Source organism: Humulus lupulus, chromosome 7, assembly GCF_963169125.1.
Source record: "Humulus lupulus chromosome 7, drHumLupu1.1, whole genome shotgun sequence".
NCBI lineage: Eukaryota > Viridiplantae > Streptophyta > Magnoliopsida > Rosales > Cannabaceae > Humulus > Humulus lupulus.
Window position 1 is genome coordinate 32,063,327 of NC_084799.1, and position 25,779 is coordinate 32,089,105.

A 25,779-nucleotide genomic window follows, 5' to 3' on the forward strand; every position below is an offset into this window, starting at 1 on the left:
ACTAAGAGTTCCCTATATTTGTATGTGCTGTCATGAGATGGTACTATGCCATGGGCACATGTGATAAATGACCTAAGAGTGCCGGAATCAATATTTGCGCACAGGGCGCGGCTTGGCCACTGGTAGCTGAGGTTAAGTACATAATCATTGAGCTCGGCCTAAGCGAGCCGAAGTTAGTGGGATAATAAGAGGGTGTGGCCTAAAGGCGTCGACCCTAGATTTGGGTGTGATTGTTTATTGTTGTTTAAACTGATGATTGTGACGAGTTTGTTATCTAAATAACTGATTAATGACTTGTAGATTGGTATCATTGTTTATGTGAACAGTATGATCTGTTGTATATATGATTGATGATTTGTGAATTATTTGTCTGTTGGTTGTCGCTTATGCTATGCATTATAGTTTTCTTGCTGGGCCTTGGCTCATGGGTGCTACGTGGTGCAGGTAAAGGCAAGGGCAAGGTGGACCAGTCCTGAGTTGGAGAGCTTTGAGGCTGAATGTACATAGTCAGCTGATCGGCCGCCACGACCGAGGAGTGGTACAGGACAGGAGAACCTTAAATTTCTATTTTGCCCCTAGAGAGGCAAGTAGTTATATATAACCTAGAATTTTTGTAAACTGTCTCTTAAACTCTATTTATTTTGGGATCCCATGTACGAAATGTTTATTTAAATGAAATGTATCTTTTATGACCAAAATCTTGTAACCCTAGTTCAATTATAGTTTCAGTAACACGTTTCTAATTGAATGACTTGATTAGCAAGTCTTGCACCTTTATAAACGCACAGTGTAACGCTCCTGGCTACCCAGAGTGTTAAAAATGGGTAGTAATGTAGCAATTATTTGGGCATGTCAGGATTAAATAGGGATTTAAAGGAACACTTGAGGAATTAGTGGGATGTGGAAAATGACGGAATTGCCCTTGGTGGCGCTGTAGGATTTAGATTGACTTAAGGGTATTTTAGACTTTTTGGCTAAGGGATAGACTTAGACATTTTGGGCAGCTGAAACTCTAGAACCATTTAGAAGAAAAATAGGAATTCTCAGCTCTCTCTCTCTCTCACACATTCGGCTCTCTCTTCCTCTCATTGTTGCTTGGTGGCTTGATGAACTTTGGGGACCTTAGGCTAAGGAAATTAAAGGATTGGACTTGTGGTGTTTGAGGATTAGCTCAAAGTTGAACTCATCTTAGAAGTAAGATCCTAAACCCAACCATTTCTGTTGAATTCTTCCATGGATTGGAAGCTTGCATGAGAGTTGAATTTTTGGTTTGATTTAGAGTGTTTGATGAGGATAAGGAGTTGTTTTTAAAATGGTTATGATGCAGGTTGTATGGATAGGGAATATGGGCTTAATTCTAGGTTTAATTTATTTTTGGGGTATGAATTGTGGATTTAGGCTCGAGGAAAACATAAGAAAAAAGGTGGATTTCTGGGTTTCTTGGGCCTGAGCCGCAGCCCTGTTCTTCAGGCGCCGCGACCCGCGTGTTCGAAGGGGCTGAAGGAGCCTCTGAGTTTGTCTAGGCGCTGCAACCCTAAGGGGGCATGCCGCGACATGCGTCCTTAAGCAAAGAGAGTTTTGCTCTCTGACCTGTAGGCGTGTCGCAGCTCTAGAGGGCATGCCGCGATCCAAAATGGAAAGAAAAGGGAAATTGAGGTATTAAGCTCAGGAATTCGAATGTTAAGGCTCGGGAATGATTCTACTACCCGGTTTAGTGGAATCCAAGGTCTTGGGGGCTAGATTAATATTCCAAAGCTATTTATTTGTTTAGGACTTGATGGATGGTTATTATGAATGCTTTGTGACTAGGTTTTCAATGAGGCTCGGATTAGGGGACTGTGCTCGGGATCACATTGGCTTATCTACTCGGGACACAGGTAAGAAAACTGTTGTACCCGTAGAGCAGAGCACTGTTAGGAAAACTTATATAGGATCTTTATTTATTTTCATGTAGATCTAATATTAAACAAATTAATATGAGATAACCTAGAACATGTTTCTAAAATTGAATTCAAAGAGAAACAAAGACAAGAATACTTACAGTATACACAGCGGAATGAAAGAATCATTCCTTCAGTTTCTCTAACTCTTGTATCCTCTCTGTCGCAGAGTATTAACAAGAAACTGAACCGATCTTCTATTTTATTCACAGCCTTCCAATATATCCTTAGAATCACCTAGACTAGTGTGGGCAATTCTCAACAAATGAGATAGATACAGAGAAGAAGAAGAGAAAATAATCAAAGAGGCTTAGAAAATGACTTGTGTTTACAGAGAATCTAAAACTATCGAAAAACCAGTGATCAAACTTATCTGTCGTCTCAGAAATCTTCACTGATCACTTCTCTCTAAGCACTCCTTTTATAGACTCAATTAGGCCATTTAATTTAATTAAAAAATCAATAAAATAATAGTCATTTTAAAGCCCTAGGTCGAAATTATCATGGGCTTTAGGCTCGTGAAATTTCTCATTTGATTATAAGCTCATTAGATTTAAAATCAAGGCCTGTATTATTTTCTATTGATTTAATTAATTAAATAATTATTTAAATCATTTATCAAATTAATTATTTATAATTTGAACCTTGATTTAAACTTATTTATTAATTTAGATACCAATTTATCTTAATTAATAAAATTGCCATAATTTCTCTTTTCTTCTCAAAATTACATAACTCTATGAAACTATCCAAAATTGACCTGGTCAACTTTGATAATTCTAATTGATAATTAAATCAATTAATTGAGACTATCTAGATAATTTTATCCAAGGTACAATGGGGACCATGGGCCTATGAAATCAAGCTCCAGTAAGTTATCATAAATCTAACAAATAAATTTACTAACTTATTAATTCCCCGTGACTCCACTATAGACTCGGAATTGCACTCTTGAATTCATAGAATGCTCTATAACAAATATAGATATGCTATTAATTATCCATTGTTACAAACATAATTGTCACTCAATCCTCTATAGACGGTCTACAATGAGATAGGACTAAAATACCGTTTTACCCCTTATTGTATTTTATCCTTAAAACACTTAGTTCCTTGTAAATGATATTTCAGTAAACTAATTTAATTACTGAAATGAGATCTCTATCATTTAACACCTTGAGCCAAACTAAAAGGAAACCATCGTTTCACTTCTTCATCAGAAGCTATAGATGTTCATATCTATGATTAACACTCCCACTCAATTATACTACCGAGTTCCCAAGATGTAAGTATGGGCTAGTCCGTAGGGTAAGCTGGTAACAAACAAATCAAAGAACTCAAATAATACAATCAGTTAGAATACTAACCACTCAGAATTGAGATTGAATTGACCTATGGTCAACTATATGATATGACAAGAATAGATAATAACGGCATGTTTACTTATCTTATCAACTATCAATATCGGTCTAGTCCGAAATAACAAATACATCCGATCTTATCTACTTTGCTAATGTTCTGGATAGAACATAACACCGTAATGTGTAAGTAGATCATATCGTAGATTGGCAAGTCAATGTAAATCCTGTGCACTAACTAATCTTAGGACTAACTTATTTTGAACATATAATCATATTGTATATTCCATTGTGATTACATCACTATAAATAAGATTAGCTATATGCTCGGGATTTAATATAAGTTTATATTAAACAAATAATCATGAAAATAAAACATGTGAGCAAAATGATTGACCAAGTCAAAAAAATGATTTCTATTCTTTTATTGATAATAAAATGAGATTACAAAGAATTTGAGTTTTAATTAGGGCATAAAACCCCAACAGGCACGACCCTATCGTTTGTGTTTCAGGGCGCGACCCTATTGTTTATGCTTATTATATGTGTGGATATCTGTGATTATTATGCTATGTTATGCAAGTTTGTGAGTAAATGATGAAGGCCGGGAACGACGAAGGCCGAGAACAGCAGGAAGCTAGGTACGGCAAGGGGCCGAGATCGGCGTTAAGCACGTTGTGTGCAGGCCCCTAGGGAGAGACCCTCCTAGGGTGTTATATCCACCTACTCGGTGAAAACCACGAACCCAGGGCCTGGTAAAGCGCCTGGGACGATGTAGGCCGCTATGTGTTTAGGTCGTTGGCTTTTTTGCTGTATATTGTGGAATGTTATGTTATATGTTGAGTTTTCCTGTTGGGCTTTGGCTCACAGGTGCTCTATGATGCAGGTAAGGGCATAGGAAAGGTTGACCAACCAGTAGTATGGAGAGCGTGGAGCGATGGGTACATGTTCGGCCTACCTGGCTGCCACGACCAGGGTTATTTTGGGAATATTGTTGTAATGAACTGCTTTGTCGCCTAGGTCGACCGTAAATATATTTTTAAGTTGTAATATATTTTCTAAAAAATATTTTGGGATCCCAACTATATAACTTTTTATGGTTTTAATGAATGTCCAAATTTGTTATAATTAATGTCATTAAACGAGTTTATTTCAGTTTAGTCACAATTTATACCTAAAACCTCGATTAATGAGCTAATGACACATATTTAACTCACATAGTAACGACTCTAAGGAAGTAGGGCGTTACAGGGATAGTGAGTAAGCCACAAGTACCTATGATCTCTACACTGAAGGCTAGAGACCTAATGCAAGAAGGTTGCATAGGATTCTTTGCAAACATAGTGGATACCTCTAGGATTGTTTCGATTGGACTGGATGAGACCAAATTAGTATGCGAGTTTCCTTATGTATTCCCAGCAGACTTGTTAGGGTTGCCACCACACCGAGAGATTGATTTCGTCATAGAATTGGCGCTAGGGGCGAAGCCGGTTGCTAGGACACCTTACAGAATGGCACCAGCAGAGTTGAAGGAACTGAAGATTCAGTTGCAGAAGTTACTGGATCTAGGATTAATCAGACCCAGTTTTTCACCATTGGGTGCTCCAGTGTTGTTCTTGTTCCTTAAAAAGAATGATGGATCCTTAAGGATGTGCATTGATTACAGAGAGCTAAACAAGTTGAAAATTAGGAATAAGTACCCACTGCCCAGGATCGACGACTTGTTTGACCAGCTACAAGGAAAGACGATGTTCTCCAAGATTGACCTTCGGTCCGGCTACCACCAGTTAAGGATTAGAGAGGAGGACATACCAAAGACCGCATTCTGTACGTGATATGGACATTGTGAATTTCTGGTCATGTCCTTTGGATTAACCAATGCCCCAGCATCCTTTATGGACTTGATGAATAGGGTCTTTAGGGATTATTTAAATAAGTTTTGTGGAGGAATAGAAAAGTGGAAGAGGAAACTTGGGAGCTTGAGACTGATATGCGAGATCGATATCCCGAGCTATTTAGGTAAATTTCGAGGACGGAATTTCTGTAAGAAGGGGATAGTTGTAGCGTCCTAAATTTGCTAATAAGGCTTAGTGCCTTGATTAGCGTGCCATAAGGGAAATAACTGATTTAATTATATTAATACATGGATTAAATGATTATGTGACTATGAATGCATGTTTAGATGAATTAAATATGCATGTGGGCCCATTTTGGTTAATAAGGGCATAATTGTAATTTTGTCCCGTTGAGGGCATAAATGCAAATTATATGTATGTTGTCCTTGATACCACAAGATTGTGGTGATATATTTTTGATGTGTGATCCGAGACAGTCTTAGGGAGCGGAAGAGCGAAGTAGTCACAACGGGGTCGAATACTCGGCTCGGGGGGAACCTAGGGGTATTTTGGGGACATAGTATGTGTTCGGGATTACCGGGTAGCGATTTAGCGAGCATTTGGGTATGTCGATATTATATGGGAATTGTAGGAACACTAGAGGAATTAGCGAGATATGGCAAATGGCGGGATTGCCCTTGGTGGCATTAAGGGATTAACGATACACTTAGGGGCACTTTTGGACTTAGGCAACTGAGGATAAACTCAAGCCTAAAACAGAGTTCTGGAACTAAGGAGAAACATAAAACAGAACCTCTCAGCCTATTTCTCTTTCTCTCTCACTCGGCTATCTCTCCCTCTTGGTGACTTAGAGAATTTTGGGAACAATTGAGGGAAAAACTTAGAACTTAAGGCTGGAAGTTAAGGATTTACAGTTGGAGGTGTTAGAGATCTTGCTTAAGGTCGGAATCGTCACTAAGGTAAGATTTAGTGCAAGTGTTCTTACTGAATTTTCTAGTTTACTTTGAGTGGTTTGAGGTTTTGAACTCAAGTATTCAGGCTTAAGTTGTAGTAAGATTTTGGGGTGCTCGTGCTAGTTATGTTGCTTGGATATGAATTCTGGATTGAATTCTAGGTTTAAGGTTTGGAATTGGTGAATTTCAGGAAGTTTAGCTCGTAAAATGCATGAGGATTTCTGAGTTTTGGGGCTCGTGCCCGACCCTGTTCTTCAGGCACCGCGGCCCACATAAACTCAGAGGCTTGGGGGCCTCAGATTTTTGCCTAGGCGCCGTGACGCAGGCTGAGGCGCACTGCGGCCCGTGTCCCTTTGATGAGAGCTCAAGGCTCTCTGACTTGTGGCGCATCGCAGACCTTAAGGTCTGGGTCATGGCTCAAATAGACAATGTTGGCCAATTGAAGGTTTTAAGCTCGAGAATCCAAATGTTAAGACTCGGGAAGGATTCTACTACCCACTTTAGTATAACTCAAGGTCCCAAAGGCTAGTATTTTAATCCGAAGTTCTTAATTGGTTAGGGATTGATGGATATTTATTTATTATGGCATTGTGACTAGGTTTAACATCAAGGCTTGGGTTTAGGGGATCGTGCTCGGGATCGCATTAATCTATCAGCTCGGAACACATGTAAGAAAACTATTTGTGCCCATAGAGCAGGGCATGGCCCAATTATCTGCATTTAACTGTTTTATGTGAATGTTATGACCTGCTATGCTATGTGTACATGATTGTGAATAAACGGCGAAGGCTGAAACGGAGAAGGCCGAGAACAACGAAGGCTAGGAACGACAAGGGTTGGGATCAGTGTTAAGCACACTGAGTTCAGACCGCTAGGACGAGACCCATAAGGGTGTTGTATCCACCCGCTAAGTGAAGACTGCGAACCCAGGGCCTGGTAAAGCAGCTGGGTCGGCATAGGCCGCTATATGTTTAATTTGTTATCTGTTAAAATTGTACATTATTGGATTGATTCTGATATGTTATGCGTTGAGTTTTCTGGCTTGGCTTCGGCTCGCAGGTGCTCTATGGTGCAGGTAAGGGCAAGGGAAAGGTCGACCAATCATAAGTTAGACAGCGTGGAGCGGCGTATACATGTTCAGCCTACCTGGCTGCCACGACCGTGATTATTTTGAGGAATATGTTGTAATGGTTGGTTTTGTCGCTTAGGTCGACTGTATTATTAACTTTTGAATTGTAATACATTTTCAAAAAATATTTTGGGATCCCAAATGTATAACTTTTACAATTTTAATGAATGCCCAAATCTTTTATAATTAATGTTATCAAATGTGTTTTTATTTCAATTTAATGACACATTTCAACCTAAAACCTCGATTAGCGAGCTAATGGCACATTTATAAATCACATGGTAACGACTCTAAGGTAGTAGGGCGTTATAGATTTGATTCCTGATAAGTGTATATTTACGATGTGGCTAGGGATCCGCAGGGCTCGGGAAAGGGATCGCACTCAAGGTCATTTCGTCTGCAGCACATGACCCAAGGTAAGAAGACTGACATATGAACATAGAGCATATTGGTTTTCATGCATACTAGCATGGGATTATCTGTGAATGTTTATGGCGATTGACATTCGACCATCTTGTGGAATGTGGGTCAGCCAGTCATGGTGCGTGGTATGGGCTGTGAAGGCGAGTTCAGTTTAAGGGTGCATTCCTCACTCGCCCGACATGGACCGTAGGCTTGGTGCCGGAGTATGCACCTTTCTCTATTGGATCGTTCGGGAAGGCTATTTTCTTGAGTCGTGTGAATGATTCATATGATTGTAATGAATGTACATGTAATTATAAAACGTGTATATGATATATATGATTAGAATGAATGCATTTATCGTTGTGAAGCATATGTGTTATTGCTTATGAATTAGTTGAATTATTATTATGCCATGTGGGGTTTTCTTGCTGGGCCTCGGCTCACGGGTTCTCTATGGTGCAGGTAAGGGCAAGCTAAAGTTGGACCAGCCATGAGTTGGAGGCTTTGGAGCGGCGTGTACATATTCGGCCGCTTGGCGTGTACATTATTTTGAGGAACTTAGAACACCAGTTCGATTTTTCTGCTTTGGTCGACTATCTTTTGTAATGTTTAAAATAATTTTCTTTTGTATATAACTGTTTTGGGATCCCATGTATATATATATATTCAAACCTTGTAATGAAAAGTAATTTTATTAACCAAAATATTTAGTACTCAGACCATAGATTAAATGTTAATTACACTTTTGAGACCAAATGACTGGCTTATCGAGTTAAGCATTATTTTAAACATACGGTGTAACAATTCTAGATAGTAGGACGTTACAACTTGGTATCAGAGCTGCCAAGGCTTATGGTTCCTAAAGATGGACTGAATATGTACGCTCTCTGCTAAGACAAGCTCAACTCACAGTTCGATGGATGGACTCAATGTATTCGTTACTAATCGAGACACTGATTCCTTGTCCTCGATTGGAGGAGACATTTCTCTTGTTGGCCCCTTGGCCGGGATTTCTCTAAGGCCATCGAGGTACTGGAAGGACACCAACTCCAGGAATAATGCATTCTGTCGCGGTGCGCCTGGGCAGAAGGCCCTGAGCTCCACGGACGTTGGCAGCCTGGCGGTGTCCTCAAGCACCCGGGCTTTGGTTATCGTTGCCCCTAAGAGCCTGAACAGAATCGGCCACCCAACGCGATCTTTTCCTCCCGGGCACAAGTTCTTCAGCGACCTTTCCTTTTCCATGATCTTCATGCGCATGTGGGGCTCTAACTCCAGCTGGGTGTGCAGGTGGTACGCCAACTGGCGGATTTTGCGCCATGTCTGTGGGGTGCTCTAGTGGCACACCCACTAGTGTAACAGGTGGCACTCCAGCTGGGTGCACAGGTGGCACGCCAGTTGGTTGCCTAGGCAGTATTTCTCCATGTGGGTCCACTTACAGCCCTTGGGCTACCAAAGTGGCCTTCATGGAGTTAACCATTTCCTATAAGGCATTAATGTTCCCCTCTTGAACATCGATTTTCTACTTTGGGAGGAAACTTAGCCTCTAAGAGCCACCACTTTTGGTGGCAACCTGCGAATAGTCACTGTCATAAAACTCGTCGTCTTTTTCGTCATACTCCACATTTTCGTCATAATCTTCCTAGGCCACTTCTGGATCTGCCGGTGGAGGTGGTCGACTGGGCTCTCCTTTCACTTTCGCAGTGGGTGGCATGACATCATTTAGAATGTTCCTTCTAGCGGTCACCATCGTTGATTCTTCAAGCTCTCAATGAAAACATCAAAAAGTTGATTGCCTTTTTCGCTATCAACTTAATAAATAGAAATTTAAAGAAATGCAATAAAGAACACAAGATTTTTACGTTGTTCAGGTTATAAAACAACCCTAGTCCACGAGATTTTTAGTATTAGGATCTTTGAAGCTTGGTTGGGCAAGCTTTAATGACGTTCAGGCAATGTTTACACAATGCTCTGGGAATAAAAATTGTGAACCCTTTTACAATAGTGCCCTAGCCCTGTTTATAGAGGCTGAGAGCAATTAACTCTCTTAATGAGGAGTTAATACAAGAATATTCCCACACAACTGGGATTAAATGCCCAATTAAAAAATATTTTTGTGATAAAGGGGGCGGTGGGCCCATGCGGATTGCACGGGGCCCAATTCGTAGGTTGCAGCCCACTCTTTTATGGGGAACATGCCCTTGACATGGTCAGAATGCAGCTAAACGTCTCCCATGTCAGACGGGACCTTGGGACATACCAATTGTCGAGTGTACAACCTCGACATTACTACGAAAAACTGTCAAGTGGTCGCTTATGGTCCAAAGTCACTGGGATCAACATCTGACACTCCCTCCATGTCCCAAGGAGAAACTCCTTAGGCCTAGAAGATTAACCAACTCATCAGACAAGAGGACCCTGATGTAGGTCTTCGGGACGTGGCCTAACTTTAAGACATTCTTGCTAGATGATGGAGAAAACTGCATCCGGAGGAACTTACACTCCGAGGAGCTCTGTGCGAGCGTCACAAGACTTCATTAGCCCCCAAGACGCTTAATTACTTCTCGAACAACCGCCACATGTCCACTGATGAAATCACAGACAACATTTTCATTATTTTTATGTTTGATAACAAAATGATGTTCAGTAAGATAATAGTTTTATTTTATTATTATCTTTTTAAAGTTATATTTGCGGCGAAAGTACTTAAGTTATACAAAATGTTATACTTAAGTACCCAAGTTATATTTTTACGGAAAAAGTATCCAAGTTGAGGTCATGCACTAACGGTGCAACTAAAAGTTGATCTTGTGTTCTTTTGCCGTAAAAATAAATAAATTTGGGTACTTAAGTGTAATATTTTGTATAACTTATGTATTTTTGTCACAAATATTTTTTTATTCACTTTTATTGTAAGTTTATAAATTCACAATTTCAAATTGAATAACAAACAATTACAATCAAAGAAAGATGTCCAAAACTTTTTTTTTTAAATCAATATTTTAGGATAAAAATTTAATTTTTTTTATGGCAAAAAGTACCAAAATACTCAAGATCAACTTTGTGTTGCATCTTTAGTACATGCCATTAACTTTGACATTAGATGGCGACGACATGTACCAACCATGCAAATAAAAGTTGAACTTGGGTATTTTTGTTGTAGAAAAAAATATGAGTACTTAAGTGCAACATTTTGTATAACTTAAGTACTTTCACGGTCAGTGGCGAAGCCAGTGACAAGGTACACTGGGGGCGAAAAAAAAAATTTACTGTTATAAAAAATATTGAGAAATTCTCCCCTATAAGGGTTTACCGGTGTACCATTTGTGTTTTAGTATGTAGATATTTAGAATCTTAATTGTTTTTATATGATTGTATACATTGTAGTCATAATATGCATCATACAAATTTTCAGGAATTTCTGAATAATTTAAGGTACCGAAAACATGATTAAAACATTTATGTTAACACAAGTGTTTATTTTTTTTATACACGAGTGAGACAAAATATTTGAATTGTAATTTTGACACTGTAAATAATTCAAAGTTTTAAAAAAAAGAATATATAAATTTAAATAGGAGTATAATTATTTCCTAAAAAAAAAATAAGTCATTAGAAATTAAATGTAAATAAATATTAAAAAAGAAGAACCACTAAATAGGAAGAAACAACAAAATTATGTGAGATTTTTTATTTATTTTAAACTGTCTCATAATTCAACTTTATATCAACATATAATAATATTGGTTGATCAAAGTTTTTGTTTGTATACCAAAAACAAAACTACTTATATATGTATTGTATGTGTATATAATATTTTTTTTAACTTATATGCAAAGTAGAGAAAATTATTTATTTGACCCCACTATAATTTGTGTGTGTATGTTTCGGGGTGGATTCAAATCCCACTTTAAAAAAAAATTATAAAAATTGAGTGGGGCCACATGCCCCCACATCCCTCTGCCACTGTTCACAGTAAATATCCATCTAAAAAAACAGTTCTATCAATATGTTGATATCTGAATTATGTATTTGAACGATATCCATGAACTTCGATGACGATGGCGAATCACAACGACAAGTAGGTCGACGTCAACGGCAAGCAGAAACATAGTCAGAGTCGAGGAGGAAAACTATGGGGCAAGATAGTTGAAGAAAATGGTGGTTGTCGGAAGCTGATCTTGAGAATGATTTTTCACCGGCGACCATGGTGACGAAAATCGACAAAAAAATGGGAAGAAAGAGAAGAGAAAAAATAGACTTAGATCTTACAACCTCAACGGAAAAATAGGAAGAAAAAGAAGAAAGTATTTTTTTAAACAAAATAGAAGTATGAATAGTTTGTTTTCAAAAAATTTAAAATTTAAAAAAATAAAAACAAATAACCAAACATATTTTTTCATCATGTTTTCAATTTTTTAATTAAATAAACAAAAAATTATTTTTTTAATGTTACCTAACAGCACCATAAATTTTTTAATTAAATAAACAAAAAACTATTTTTTTTCATGTTACCTAACAACACCATAACTTTCACTTGAAAAAAAATTATTGTTACTCTTCATCTTCATGAATTATGGGTAGAGAAGAATTGTCATATTATTCAAATTAATTGATTTTTTTTCTTCAAATTTTCCTCTATTTACTTAGGTCACTCCCATCAACTTCCCTTCTTTATCTTTAAATTATATGGCTAAAACCTTATTATTTTTTTTATTTTACATCAAACTTTTACATTATAACTTCTTTATATATTTTTCTATATCATTTAAATAATATATATTTTATTATATATATAATACATAATAATAAAGTAGATATCAAATATAAATAAAGTATTATAAAAATATTTTTGAGGTATGAATTTAGAAAAAATATTATTCTATTCTTTACATCCTTTTCTAAAATACATCATAGTGTCATTATTCTATTATTTTTGTACTGAGTTTATTATAAGAAGATAGCGTTTTAAAGAGGCTATTAAATGAAAAATCCAAAAAAAAAAAAAAAGCCACAACAAGTTTTATTCAAGAGAAAACAAAAAAGTCCGTACCAAATACCCACGTGGGAAAATATTTTTTATTTTCCTCACAAAAAATAATTATATTAAAATAACGGAAACACGTGTCATATTATGCGCGGGAAAACAACTTTAAGTGGGGTCCATTTATCCCGGTGGACCTCCACCTCCACAGCAGCAGAGGTCGTGAATCGTTGTCATTTTTCTGCAACGACCGACTTCGACTAAGACGAAATGCCTTTTTCAAACCCCTTTTTGGGTCTCTTCAATTCCCAAATTGTGTTCAGACAGAAGATAAAACTCTTCAAAACATCGATTCTTCGTCACAAAACCTTCTCTTCTCTTCTTCTTGTTCTGCAACTTGGGGAATTGGTAACCTCGCGCTTTGATTTCTCGAGAGACTGTAATCGAAGCCGGCGCCGGATTTGTCAGCCTTAGTGCGACTTGAAGTTAAGCTTAATTGGTACAGATTCTCTGATTCTTTTCTCATCAGTTAAGGTGTGTGTTTGTTTGTATTTGTGTTTGTAATTGTAATTTTTTCTTTTAATTATTGACGAGGAAAGTTTTCATGGATTTGGTTACTGTGAAAGTCTATTAAATTGTTGATATTTATCGATGAAAATGTTCCTCGAGTACCGAATTAAGGTTTCATTTCTAGTTTAGATCAATACCCAGATAGCATAAACGGAATTGGAGCTAGTGAGACTACTATGGACCTTAGTTTTGACAAAAGCATGAGCTCCGAGAGGGTTTCTCCTCTTGACGACGGTGAATTTTCCAATACTGCTCTTAAGTACATAAACCAAATGCTTATGGATGAGGATATGGAGGCAAAGCCCTCTATGTTCTATGACCCTTCAGCCCTTATAGCCACCGAGAAATCCCTTTACGAGGTTCTCGGCAAGAAGTATCCGCCTTCCTGGAATGAACACGAACACCCTCTATGTAGAGATCAAAATTGTCAAAGCTCAGATGATAGTTTCAGGACAAGTGTCAGTGACTGTTCGGAAGATATCAGTTCTAGTTCCAGTTCCAGCACTGGCAACTCGATTCATTCTTTTGGGACTTCTGTTGATTCACGGGCACACCAACCCTCTGTATTACAAAACCCACCTCCAGCTAAGTTTGTATTCCAGTCCACTTCAAACTCCAGTTCACAATCTTCTGCAAACTTCCCTTACAATATGGGTACTTCCATGGGTGAGCTTCAGAATCTTTTGAGTGAGAATGAATTGATGTTGCAGTTTAAGAGAGGTTTAGAGGAGGGCAATAAGTTTCTTCCCAAAGACAATCAACTTGTTTTTCACGTGGAAAACAATTATATGTCTCCATATACAAATGAGAAGGTCTCAAGTGAGTTAATTGAGGTAGAGAAGGACAAGAGAGAGCATTTGCATTTTGGATTGACAGAGATGAAGAATCATGACCGCGAAGAGACAGATTTAGTAGATGGTAGAAGCAACAAGCAAATGGCAGTTTGTACGGATGAGACTGGGCTATCAGAGCTTTTTGATAAGGTGCTACTCTTTCGAGAGGTGCCGGAAGCTCCTACTGGCACATCGGATGAAGCCTACCAAAATAATGAAGTAAAAAGCTCTAGGCAACAAGGGGGGCGACACCATGGAACTAGTAGTGGTAAAACTCTCAAGACTAAGATACAAGAAATTGACAAGGAAGTGGTGGACTTGTTGGCTTTGTTGATTTTGTGTGCACAAGCTGTTTCTGCTAATGATATTAGGAATGCTAATGAACTATTAAAGAAGATTAGGAGGCACTCGACTCCACATGGTGATGGATCCCAGAGATTGGCCCATTTATTCGCAAAGGCCCTTGAAGCACGATTGGCTGGCACTGGAAAAGAGATTTTTGCCACTCTGGATTCTATAAACATATCGGCTGTTGATATGCTGAGAACTTATCAAACCTATATTTCTGCCAGCCCGTTCAAGAAGATATCAATTATCTTTGCAAACCAAATGATTTTCAAAGCAGCTGAGAAAGCGACAAAGCTACATATTATAGATTTTGGTATCCTATATGGTTTCCAGTGGCCTGTTTTCATACAAAGCCTCTCTAGAAGACCTGGTGGGCCACCTAAACTACGAATTACAGGAATAGAGTTTCCACAACATGGTTTCCGGCCAGAAGAAATGGTCAAAGAAACGGGATGTCGCTTAGCTAAGTACTGTGAGCGGTTTGGTGTTCCATTTGAGTACCACGCCATAGCAGAACAATGGCAAAATATCCAAATTGAGGACCTTAAGATTGATAAAGATGAGGTCCTTGCTGTGAATTGTCTACACAGATTTAAGAGCCTTTTGGATGAGACAGTTTCGGTAAAGAGTCCAAGGAATGCTGTTCTACACTTGATCAGGAAGATCAAACCTGACATTTTTGCTCATGCTGTTTTTAATGGAACATACAACGTCCCCTTCTTTGTTACGCGCTTCCGGGAAGCACTATTTCACTTCGCTTCATTATTTGATGGGGCTGATACTATTTTAGCCAGAGAGGATCCATTGAGACTGGCATTTGAGAAGGATTTTATTGGCCGGGAGATTATGAATGTCATAGCCTGTGAGGGTTTGGAAAGAGTTGAGAGACCTGAAACATACAAGCAGTGGCAGCTCCGGAATACAAGAGCTGGGTTTAGACAGCTCCCCTTGGACATGGAGCTTGTGAAGAGAATGAAGGCTATCGTTAAACATGGGTACCACAGAGATTTTGTAGTCGAAGAAGATAGCAACTGGATGCTTCAGGGTTGGAAGGGCAGGATTCTTTGTGCTTCCTCATGTTGGGTACCGGTATAGGACATAGAAAACTCCTTTTGCATGAATTAGTTTCTCTAATGGAGTAGCTAACTTGGGTACATCGCAGAGTAACTACAGTCAATGACAAAGTGTTTGAACAATGAACATTCATGATTCTTGGCTTCCTAATATGACCAGTAATCCATTGCTTTTGTATGTATATAATTTGAGATTGTCAATGCTGTTTCTTTTTCTCTGTAGATAGATTTTAACCTCTTTTATGGGTTTAATTTGTATTATATGTATATAACAAAGATGCCATGCCCTTGAAAGTTCCAAGAAGCTTGGTGATATTCTTAATATAAATCAAGCACTATGGCCTATGGGGTGTTGGTGTTCCAAGTTCAATGTATATACATAGGTGGGTAATATATAAACAATAAACCAAGCACTATATACAACTCTATAATGGATTAAGGGTTCATTGGATAAGCCACTATGGTGGGATTGGGATACATGGACAACAAAGATTTGCCATCCCTTACTAATCAATCATCAATTCTCTTAATAAAAATAAAAAGTGAAAAAGTTGCTCATTAAATGGTTGGTCAAAGATCCCGAATCAAGGGATTTAAAATTTGTTTCATCGTATTAGTTCGCTTCAAGTTCTTAGTCAAAATTCTTTTGGGTAAAATAAGAAAAATCCATGCAAAGTTCTCTCTTTTTGTCTCCCAAATCTAGTCCGTTGGTACAGATGAAATCTGAAGGAATGAGAGGTACGAGAGAGTATATTCTTTGTTTGGTGAGAAATGCAGGGGAAACTTAACAATTTTTAAGAAGAAAGAGTGAAAAGTTAGAAAAAGAAAAACGGGATAGTTTTCATTGTTTGTCTTTTACGACAATAATTTATTGTTGTTATTATTATTATTACTAGTTTGTGCTTTTCAGCACACAGATTTTTTAATTAAATAATGTAGGATAACTTTTTTTCTTTTGACTTATTGAAAATAGATTGTTATCTATTACAAAATGTGTATTTTTGTATTTAAATAACTCAGTTACGCTTAAAAAAAAAATAGTAATTGACTATAGATTTATTGTCTCAACAACGAATTTATTATTTGTACTAAATTCAAAAGTTGTTCAACAAATAAATATAATATATTATTTATAAACATAATAAGTAAAATCTCAACATAATTAAATTAGAGTTTCTTCTTTTTCTCTATATTTCTACCGTCAAGGATCATCAACATTCATCTCTCTCGGTCATGAGCTGCCACTGGCTTTGGCTAGTTGTCCTTGCCTGAGAGGGGTGGTTGTCTAATCCAACTTAATAATTGGGTTTGGCGCTTGTAGTAGGGGTCGCACTCGATGTCTCTTCATTGGCATCATTTCATGTGATCAGGACTTAGGATTAGTTGGTGGAGGGGTCCGAGATTCGTATTTGTAGGGGCTGGGAGGATGGTGGTTTTGCGAGGGGTGTAGTCAAGGGGTGGTGGTTATGGTGGGATTAGGTTCGAATTCAGCAGGTTCGGTGGGATTAGGTTCGAATTCAGCAGGTTCAAGCTTGGTTGTGAGGATGACCCACAATGGTATGATTTGGTCGGCTGGGTTCAGTCTTATGGCAAATAGCTTTGTGATTGGGATTGAGGTGTTGTGGTTCTCTTCAGTGTTGTGTGTTGTTCATATGTGTCAGTTTATTTTCTCTTTGTTTTGTTTTGTTTTGAGTTGTTTTATTTATGTCATTATTTAGTGAATAATGTCCCCTGTGTGGGAGGTTGTAGTTTTCCTTGTGAGGTGGTATTGTAGTCCACCTTGTGGTGTGTTGTTTCATGGGAAATTTCATGTTATATGTATGATAACTTAGTGAATTTTTTTAATATACCAACATAAGTTACTATCCAAAATATATGACAGTTTCAATTTTTTAGACAAAAATACCCCTAGCATTCAAACATCCATTTTCTCTCTCAATCCAAACTCTCTCTCATTCTAATCTTATAGATCTCGAAAAAATACCAAAATAAAAAAAAATCATCTGAAACAGACATTTGAGTAAAAAATATGAACCTCCAAAGTTTTTGTCAAATTTCAGTACAGAGCATCGATTTTGCATCGAAATTGTATCGAAAAAGCATCGTTTTTGCCAAAAATCAAGTTTTCATGATTGCATCGCAACAACATCGAAACACCATCGATTTTGCATCAAAACATCATCGATGCACCATCAATTTTGCATCGAAACACTATCAATTTTGCATCGAAAAAATATTATTTTGGCCAAAAAACAAGTTTTTATGATTGCATCGCAAGAGCATCGAAACACCATCGATTTTGCATCGAAAAAACATCATTTTGGCCAAAAATCAAGTTTTCATGATTGCATCGCAACACCATCGAAACATCATCAATGCACCATCAATTTTGCATCGAAAAAGTATCGTTTTGGCGAAAAAAAAATAAGTTTTTATGTTTGCATCGCAAGAACATCGAAACACCATCGATTTTACATCGAAACGACATCGTTTTGATGCAATTTAGATGCTGGTTTGATGGTGTTTCGATACAATTTCGATGCAAAATCGATAGTGTTTCGATGCCAAATCGATGGTGTTTCAATGCAAAATCGATGGTGCATCAATGATGTTTCGATGCAATAATGAAAACTTGGGGCCTGTTTGGCATTGTTTTCTGTTTTTTGTTTTCAAAATTTTGTTATCAGAAATGAGAACAGAAAACTGTTCTTGTAGTTTTTAAAAAATAAGAGGTGTTTGGTTAATGTTTTCTAAAAACAATTTTTTTAGTTTTATTTTTTTTAATCTTAAATAAAAAATTAACAAATATATTTACAAAGAGAAAAATATTTTAAAAGTTTGTAATAAATAATAAGATAAAATAATTTGAAAGAAAAAATTATGAAAAATAAGAAGTAAAGTTAGGAAAAAAAATTTGAGAACAACAGAAAACAACTTTTTGTTGTTCTCAAAATTTTCTGTTTTTTGTAACTTTGTTTTTAAAAATTGTTTTCTGAAAACAATGCCAAACACCCCTTTGATTTTTGTCCAAAACGATGCTTTTTCGATGCAATTTCGATGTTTTGCAATGAAATTTGACGAAAACTTTGGATGTTCATATTTTTTCACTCAAATGTCAGTTTCAAATGATTTTTTTTAATTTTGGTTTTTTTTTTTTTTTTGAAATAATTTTGGTATTTTTTCGAGATCTATAAAATTAGAATGTTAGAGAGAGCGAGATAATGATATATATTAGAGAGAGAAACTTACGATTTTTTTCTTAAAAATTGGTGTTTTGAATGCTAGGAGTATTTTTGTCTAAAAATCATATATTTGGGATAGTAACTTATATTGACATATTAAAATTTTTTACTAAGTTATTATGCATATAACATAAAATTTCTCTGTTTCATTCACTTTATTATGTTCGTCATTGTTAGTATTCTTTGCGAGGAGATTCTAGTAATCTAAAATTAAGTGTCAAGATGATTTAGGCTCTAAAATGAGCTGTATATTATTTGCATATCCAAATTAGTATTTGTATGTATTTTGAGTAAGAGTAATAATATGTGCACAAAAATACCCAAATATTACATCAACCAATTTTATTTAACCAATAAGATTTATTTAAAGGAGGACTATTTTAAAAAATAATGTCAACCCCATCATTATTCTTTGAGTTGAAAAATCAGAGACAATTGTATTTTATAGAATTTTTATATAAAAAAACTAAAATATTAATTTATTGATACAGTACTTTTTTATTTTGGTCATCTCATTTGACCAGTCCTCCTCATAATAAATAAATAAATAATAGAGTAAATAATATCTCAAGATAAATAATAAATTATTTTTAATTTATAAATTTAGTGAGGATTAAGATAAGGAGGTTGCTTTCATCAATCACGTCATAGTTTTTTTAACACTTAAAACGAACAATTTCATTCATTGCATGTATGCACTATTATGTGAAAACAATTAAGTACCTTTGAGCTCCCGAAAAAAGTCATCCAGATATCTGTGGGTTATTATTCTCTGCTTCTTTCTGTTATCTATTTTGGAATAATCACTACATTTCAAGCCTAAAGCATATTAAGAAGAAAAATAATGTCCTGATTGGTACGGGATCCAAATATAATTTTATGATTTAGAAAACATTAAACAGGTAATGCCCACATAAATTTGTAATTGGTTGTCTATTTTCAAAATCTCAATTAAAATACTAATTTCAATTTTACACTACAAATCTAAAAACAATAATTTTATGTTTTCTTTCTACCTAATTTATCTTATCCCGAAATTACAAAATAATAATTTTCTTCTCACCACTTCTTTTCTTCTCACAGTAAGTGCACATCTTGCTTTCTCACATATCTGACAAAATACACTAAGTTTTGTATGACATTGACTATAGTGTTTCATAATATTTTTCAACACAAGTTTTCCGCATAATAAATTATTATTACTATTATTATTATAAAAATATATATAAATATTACTTGAGTTCGTAAATTTATACCAATTGTATTACTTTTTAAATTTTGTAGCACATAGATTCTCATTTTATTTTAAATGCTACAATTTAGTCTCTATACCGTATTTATCATTTTAAAAATATTAAATTTAATGATAAATCTATAATTATAGTATTTTATATTTTTTTAATATAGTGAATGAGAAAAAAAGTAGAGAATGATAAGATTATAATTTTTTTTATAGATTAACCCTAATTCTTTATGCTTGATTAATGTTCAAACAGTTTATTCCATGTGTATGTAACAATTGTTTAAATCATATTTTTGGTATAATAAATTATTTATAATTTTTTTAAAACTCTATTATATAAAAACATTGAGGTTATAACTTTTCTAGAAAATAGAAATAACAGAAACACATTACATAAATAATAAAAAAAAATTATAATTATTATTTTTCCTCTAAATTTAATAATTTTTAAATAATAAATAGAGCATAAGAATTAAATTGTAGAATTTACTAGAAAATAAAGATCTATGTATATAAAATTTAAAATAAGGAGCTAACCCATAGTATTAGTATAAAAAGGGATCTTAAGGGCTATTTACCTTTTGGTAAATTGAACTTGAAACTCATGCTTAATATTTTTCAATGTTATTTTATTATTTTTTAGCAAGAAAAAGAAAGCAAAGTTCAAAGTAAATGGGGATTGAACTTGATCCTCAAGTAAGAAACAGGAGCTTGGTTCCCAAGCCATAGTTGAATATTATATTACCCGACCCGAGTGGTGGGGTTGTATCTTGTGTGTGTTTGACCAAGTCAAAGACAATGTAAAGTGGAATTTGATCACATCCTCAGTCAGATCACTGGTTATTGCTTACTACTTCTAGTAACACACCACGTGTCCCCCGTCTCCATTTAGCTGCCTGTTACCACTTACCCACTCGTGCAACCATGTGGACCTTGTTCACACCGATGCGGGTCCTACTCCTACGTTATATACTTCTCTTCTAAATAATAAGTACTAAGTAAAATGGATTTTTATCACCTAATTTATTATTACTATCAAATCCCTACCCATCTTGATAGTGATAATAGTTTGATTAGCAACTTTAAAATGCAATAATAATTCAACTCAATAGTAAATGGGAAAACATTTATATGTCTATTTCTTACCAAGCCACATCAGCTCTTTTAGAGAGAGAGAGAAGATTTGATGGCAGTACTAATTGGGGTGAGAGAAGGAGTAAAAATTATATTTATTTAAATTATATTATAGTACTAGATAAAACCAATGTTAAATATTTAGTTTTATTTATAGAATTTATTAATTATATTTATTAAATTTGTATTATTATTATTATATAAAATTTAAATAAATAAATAATATTATATATAAAAAAAATGACATAAATATATTAATTGAAAAGTTAATCCAAAACATTAATTATTATTTTTTTAATATATATAATATGATAAATTTTTTGATCATAAATGATTTATTTTTTTAATAAAAATTAAGATTATGTATTATATATTATTATTATATTGATATAAGTATTAAATATCTACTTTTGTATTAAATATTATTATACAAATAATATTTTATAATATTTTAATTCATATTAATATCATTAGTAAAAAATTAGGATTATTATAATTATATTTTATAACATTTAAATTTATATTAAATATCTAGTATTGTATTATATATTATTATAATAATAATATTTTATAACATTTGAATTTAAATTTAAATTTATATTAATATAATTATTATATATGTAATTTTATATTAAATATTATTATAATAATGATATTTTATAATATTTAAATTTATATTAATATAATTGATAAATATATATTTTTTAAGTTAGTTCTATAGGTATATTATGTTAAATATTTAGAATATTCCGTTAAAGTTAACAAAACAAACTGTTAAAAACAAAAAATTTCATTATCTACACACTTTTTATATGAAAGAGATATGTATGAGCATACACTAAATACCAAACAATATACCAAGTAGCTATTATTATTAAACATATTATTATATATTTAGGGTATGTTTTAACTACCAATATAATAATTCTACAAACTATAAGCCAAAAATATTATACCTCAATAGTAGTAGTATAGTAATAAAAGATGACCTACTAAAATTTTCTTCTTGGTTATATAGGAATTGATTCCCACCTGCAGGGACGGGGGCAGAAAGGTCAATGTAAGGACTTGTGGCAGTCAGAATCCTGTGATCCACAGAGGGAAAGACCAAGTAAAAGCTGTGCAATCCCACATCACCTGGGGATGGTCAAGTGTGATAATTATAAGACTGTGTAAGTATGAGACTACACAGTTGAAGAGAGCTTAAATAGATTGATGGGTACTACCTATGCCAACAAAATGTATCTTCTTTTCGGTAACTCATCACTTGAGAACTCAAAAGTTAAGCGTGTTTGACCTAGAGTAGTCTCATGATGGGTGACCTCCTGGGAAGTTTTCCCAGGAAGCGTGCGAGTGAGGACAAAGCACACTGAAAAGACTCGTGTTGATTTGTAAGGCCAGTCGTCATTCTAGGAAGCAATCATAGTGACATGAGGCATTACAGGGCTTAAGCCCCACCTCAATTTTTTTTTTTTTTTTAATTTGAAATTTTGTTAAAATTTTAAATTTTAACATAACTAAAAAAAATAACATAAAAGCCCTCACTAAAATTATAAATTTATTGAAAACCTCCCTTCTTCCAAGTCTCCCCCCTATAATAGAATTTGTTGAAATATATAATTTTTTTAAGATGATAAGGCCCCCGGTGTTAGTGAATACTCTAGATAGGCATAAAAAAAGCGTGAGACATGTTCATTTATAGTAAATTTATATAATAATGTTGGGTTGGGGTGTTAAAACACCATTTTTTTTCCTTAAGTAAAAGAAGCCAAAAATATTGCAGGGAAATTTGATTAATCATACTTACATTAGCTTAATAATTAAAATTTGAACCAAAGTTAACCACCATATGATATCAATGCTCATCTTTCATTTAATACCAAAAATACCCCTCTCATAACACCTTTCCTCTCTATTCTCCCTCTTCCTCTCTACCTCTCTTCACCATACCTCTCTTCACCATACATTCTCTCTCACTCTCTCTTCACCATACGTTTTACACACAAGATTTTTATACTAAAATCTTGCAAGAAAGATACACATTCGGACATTGTGGATTGTTTGAGGAGAAACACCAAGCTTTGTGTTATTTTTGCTCATAGTGAAGAGATTAAATGGGTAAGTGATTTTCTTTGATTCTTGTTGTTGTTGGTTGCTTTTATGATTCATAATGCTGTTTATATGTTGGATCTGTAGTTTGTTGGTATTTTTTGCTGTTTTTTTGGGTGAAAATCGTGTTATGTGAAAATCTGCGTTTTCTTGGGTTCCCTGAGTTTTTTTCTAAATGCCCGATAGTGTCCGATAGAGACCCGATACAGGCACGATAGTTGTTGAGTTTCAAGGTTAGGGATGAAGGTCCGATGGCAACCCGATGGTTGCCCGATAGTTTGGTTACCCGATGGTTATAAAGGTACGATGGCTACCCGATGGTTGCCCCGATTATTATTTTAAATCTATACACCCTTTTAAGTACGATAATGGATCGATAGTAGTCCGATATATGCCCGATTGTTATTATTAAGTTACTGCGGACCTAATAGTACGATGGTACTCGATGTTACCCGATACTTGCCCGATATTAGTGTTTTAAGTGATCAAAAAACATAAATAAAACTTTGCCCGATACCGCCCGATATGGCCCGATACTGGTACGATGCCAAAACATTTGAACTAAATTTCGACATTTTGTTGCCATTTACTGATTTTTTTTCTTTGTACATGATAGGGTCAACTTTGTTCGCGTACTTAATGTATAATGGTGTTTGGGAGCGTGAAGGTAGAGATTGGGTTTTTAATGGAGCCGAAAATTTAACGTTCGAGTTGGAGAAGGACATAACTTACTCACAACTTGTTGAACTTCTGTACTCAGAGCTGGAGGTTGACAAAGTGCAGTATGACCTGAAATTAGAAGTGAATTATAAGTACATGAAAGGGTTAATGTATCGGCCTGAACTTATAAGGAATGACAAGGGTGTAAGCTTATATTTGTCAATGCTTTTGAAGAAGCCAGATGAATTTGTTCCCCTTTTTGTGACTTTGGTGGAGAAGAATATCATTGTTGATCGTAATCCTCCACCAAGTACTGTTAAGGATACTCGTAGTGAGGTTGGGACTTATGTTCCAGAAACAAATCCGGAGGTGCTGGTAGCCACTGCTATACCTGAATCAAACCCTTTCATACCAACAGTTGACCATGTAGCACAGATGCCATTTCATGATGATTTTCCTGATTGTCCTGACCCTAAAAATGATTTTGAGGGCAATGACGACCAAGAAACAGAGGTCCGTTCTCAAGCTTTGAGCCTGAGTCCACTGTCGTACCAAATACCGAGGCAAACAACATGTAGAAGTAGACCCCGTAGAGAAGATCGCCAAACACCTGGTACTAGTAGTAGTCGTCCAGACGGAACAAATGATGCTAGAGAATTTAGTGATCCACTCTCTTCTTCGACATATTATAGTAAATTCAAAGCTCAGATGTTTACAAGAGAAGACATTGAGGATAATAGTCACTATATATCTATGGGTGGCACATCGGGCGGGGAGATTCATTTAGGAAAGTTTTTCAGAGACAAGGAACATTTAAAGAAGGTTGCTGGCTTGTTTGCAATGAAGAAGGGATTCGACTTTGTAGTTAAGAAGTCTGGTACTGATGTTTGGTATATTACATGCAAGGATCCTGATTGTGGGTGGAGGTTAAGAGGGAAGAAGAAGCAACTTTCTTAACATGTTCGAGGTGACAACATTTGAAAATGTACACACATGTTCCCTCGATGTTCGAAAAAAAGATAACCGTCAAGCATCACCTTTGGTAGTTGCCGAACTGATCAAGGATAAATTCTCAGTTAACGGTTCAGATTATTTAGCCTCCAAAATAAGAGAAGATATGAAGAATTCTTTCGGGATCGAAATGAGTTATGAGAAGGCTTGGAGATGCAGAGAGAAAGCACTCCACATAGTTAGGGGTACGCCTGAAGCTTCATATTCGAAGTTACCTGGGTACTTGCACATGCTGCAGTTGAACAATCCTGATTCCATTACTGATTTCAAGGTAGACGAGGGTCGCTTCAAGTATTGCTTTTTTTCTCTGGATGCTTGTAGGCGGGGATTCAAGTTTTGTCGACCTGTTATATGTATTGATGGGTCCTTCTTGAAAACTAGGTATGGTGGCCAAATGTTGTGTGCCGTGGCATTGGATTCAGACAGCCACATATTTCCGATTGCTTTCGCAATGGTTGACAGTGAGAACCACGACTCTTGGACCTATTTCATGAGGAAGTTGAAACAAGCGATTGGTGATGTTGAGAACTTAGCATTCGTATCGGATAGGCATCAAAGCATTGTTCATGCTTTGGAACTTGTCTTCCCTGATGCACCCCATGGCGCATGCTACCACCACATTATTATGAACGTGGCTAGCAAGTTCAAGACTGATTGCTTCACGGATCATATTTACAGTTGTGCATACTCGTATAAGAAGACAGATTTTGAAAGAGAATTTGAAAAGATAAAAGCAATGGATGTTCAAGTTGCACTATATTTTGAGGGCATTGGATTTGAAAGATGGGTTCGTGCGTACTTTCCAGGGGACCGTTACAATGTAATGACAAGTAATTGGGCTGAAAGTTTCAACAGCAAAACTAAGGACGCAAGAGCCTTCCCGATCACTGCTTTTGTTGAATTCATCAGGTTTACTATTCAAACATGGTTTGCT

At 35.5% G+C, this 25,779-nt stretch overlaps 1 protein-coding gene across 1 annotated transcript; it reads left to right on the forward strand.

The window, feature by feature from the left end:
• The first annotated feature begins 12,844 nt into the window (after positions 1 to 12,844).
• Positions 12,845 to 15,820, forward strand: LOC133791101 (scarecrow-like protein 14). The gene has a single exon (XM_062228997.1). The coding sequence runs from the start codon at positions 13,369 to 13,371 to the stop codon at positions 15,466 to 15,468; it is 2,100 nt and encodes a 699-aa protein (XP_062084981.1). The 5' UTR covers positions 12,845 to 13,368; the 3' UTR covers positions 15,469 to 15,820.
• The last annotated feature ends 9,959 nt before the right edge of the window (positions 15,821 to 25,779 follow it).

What these genes read in the sequence shown, in the direction of transcription:
- LOC133791101 (XM_062228997.1), top strand. Translation starts at nt 13,369, where the DNA reads ATGGACCTTAGTTTTGACAAAAGCATGAGCTCCGAGAGGGTTTCTCCT.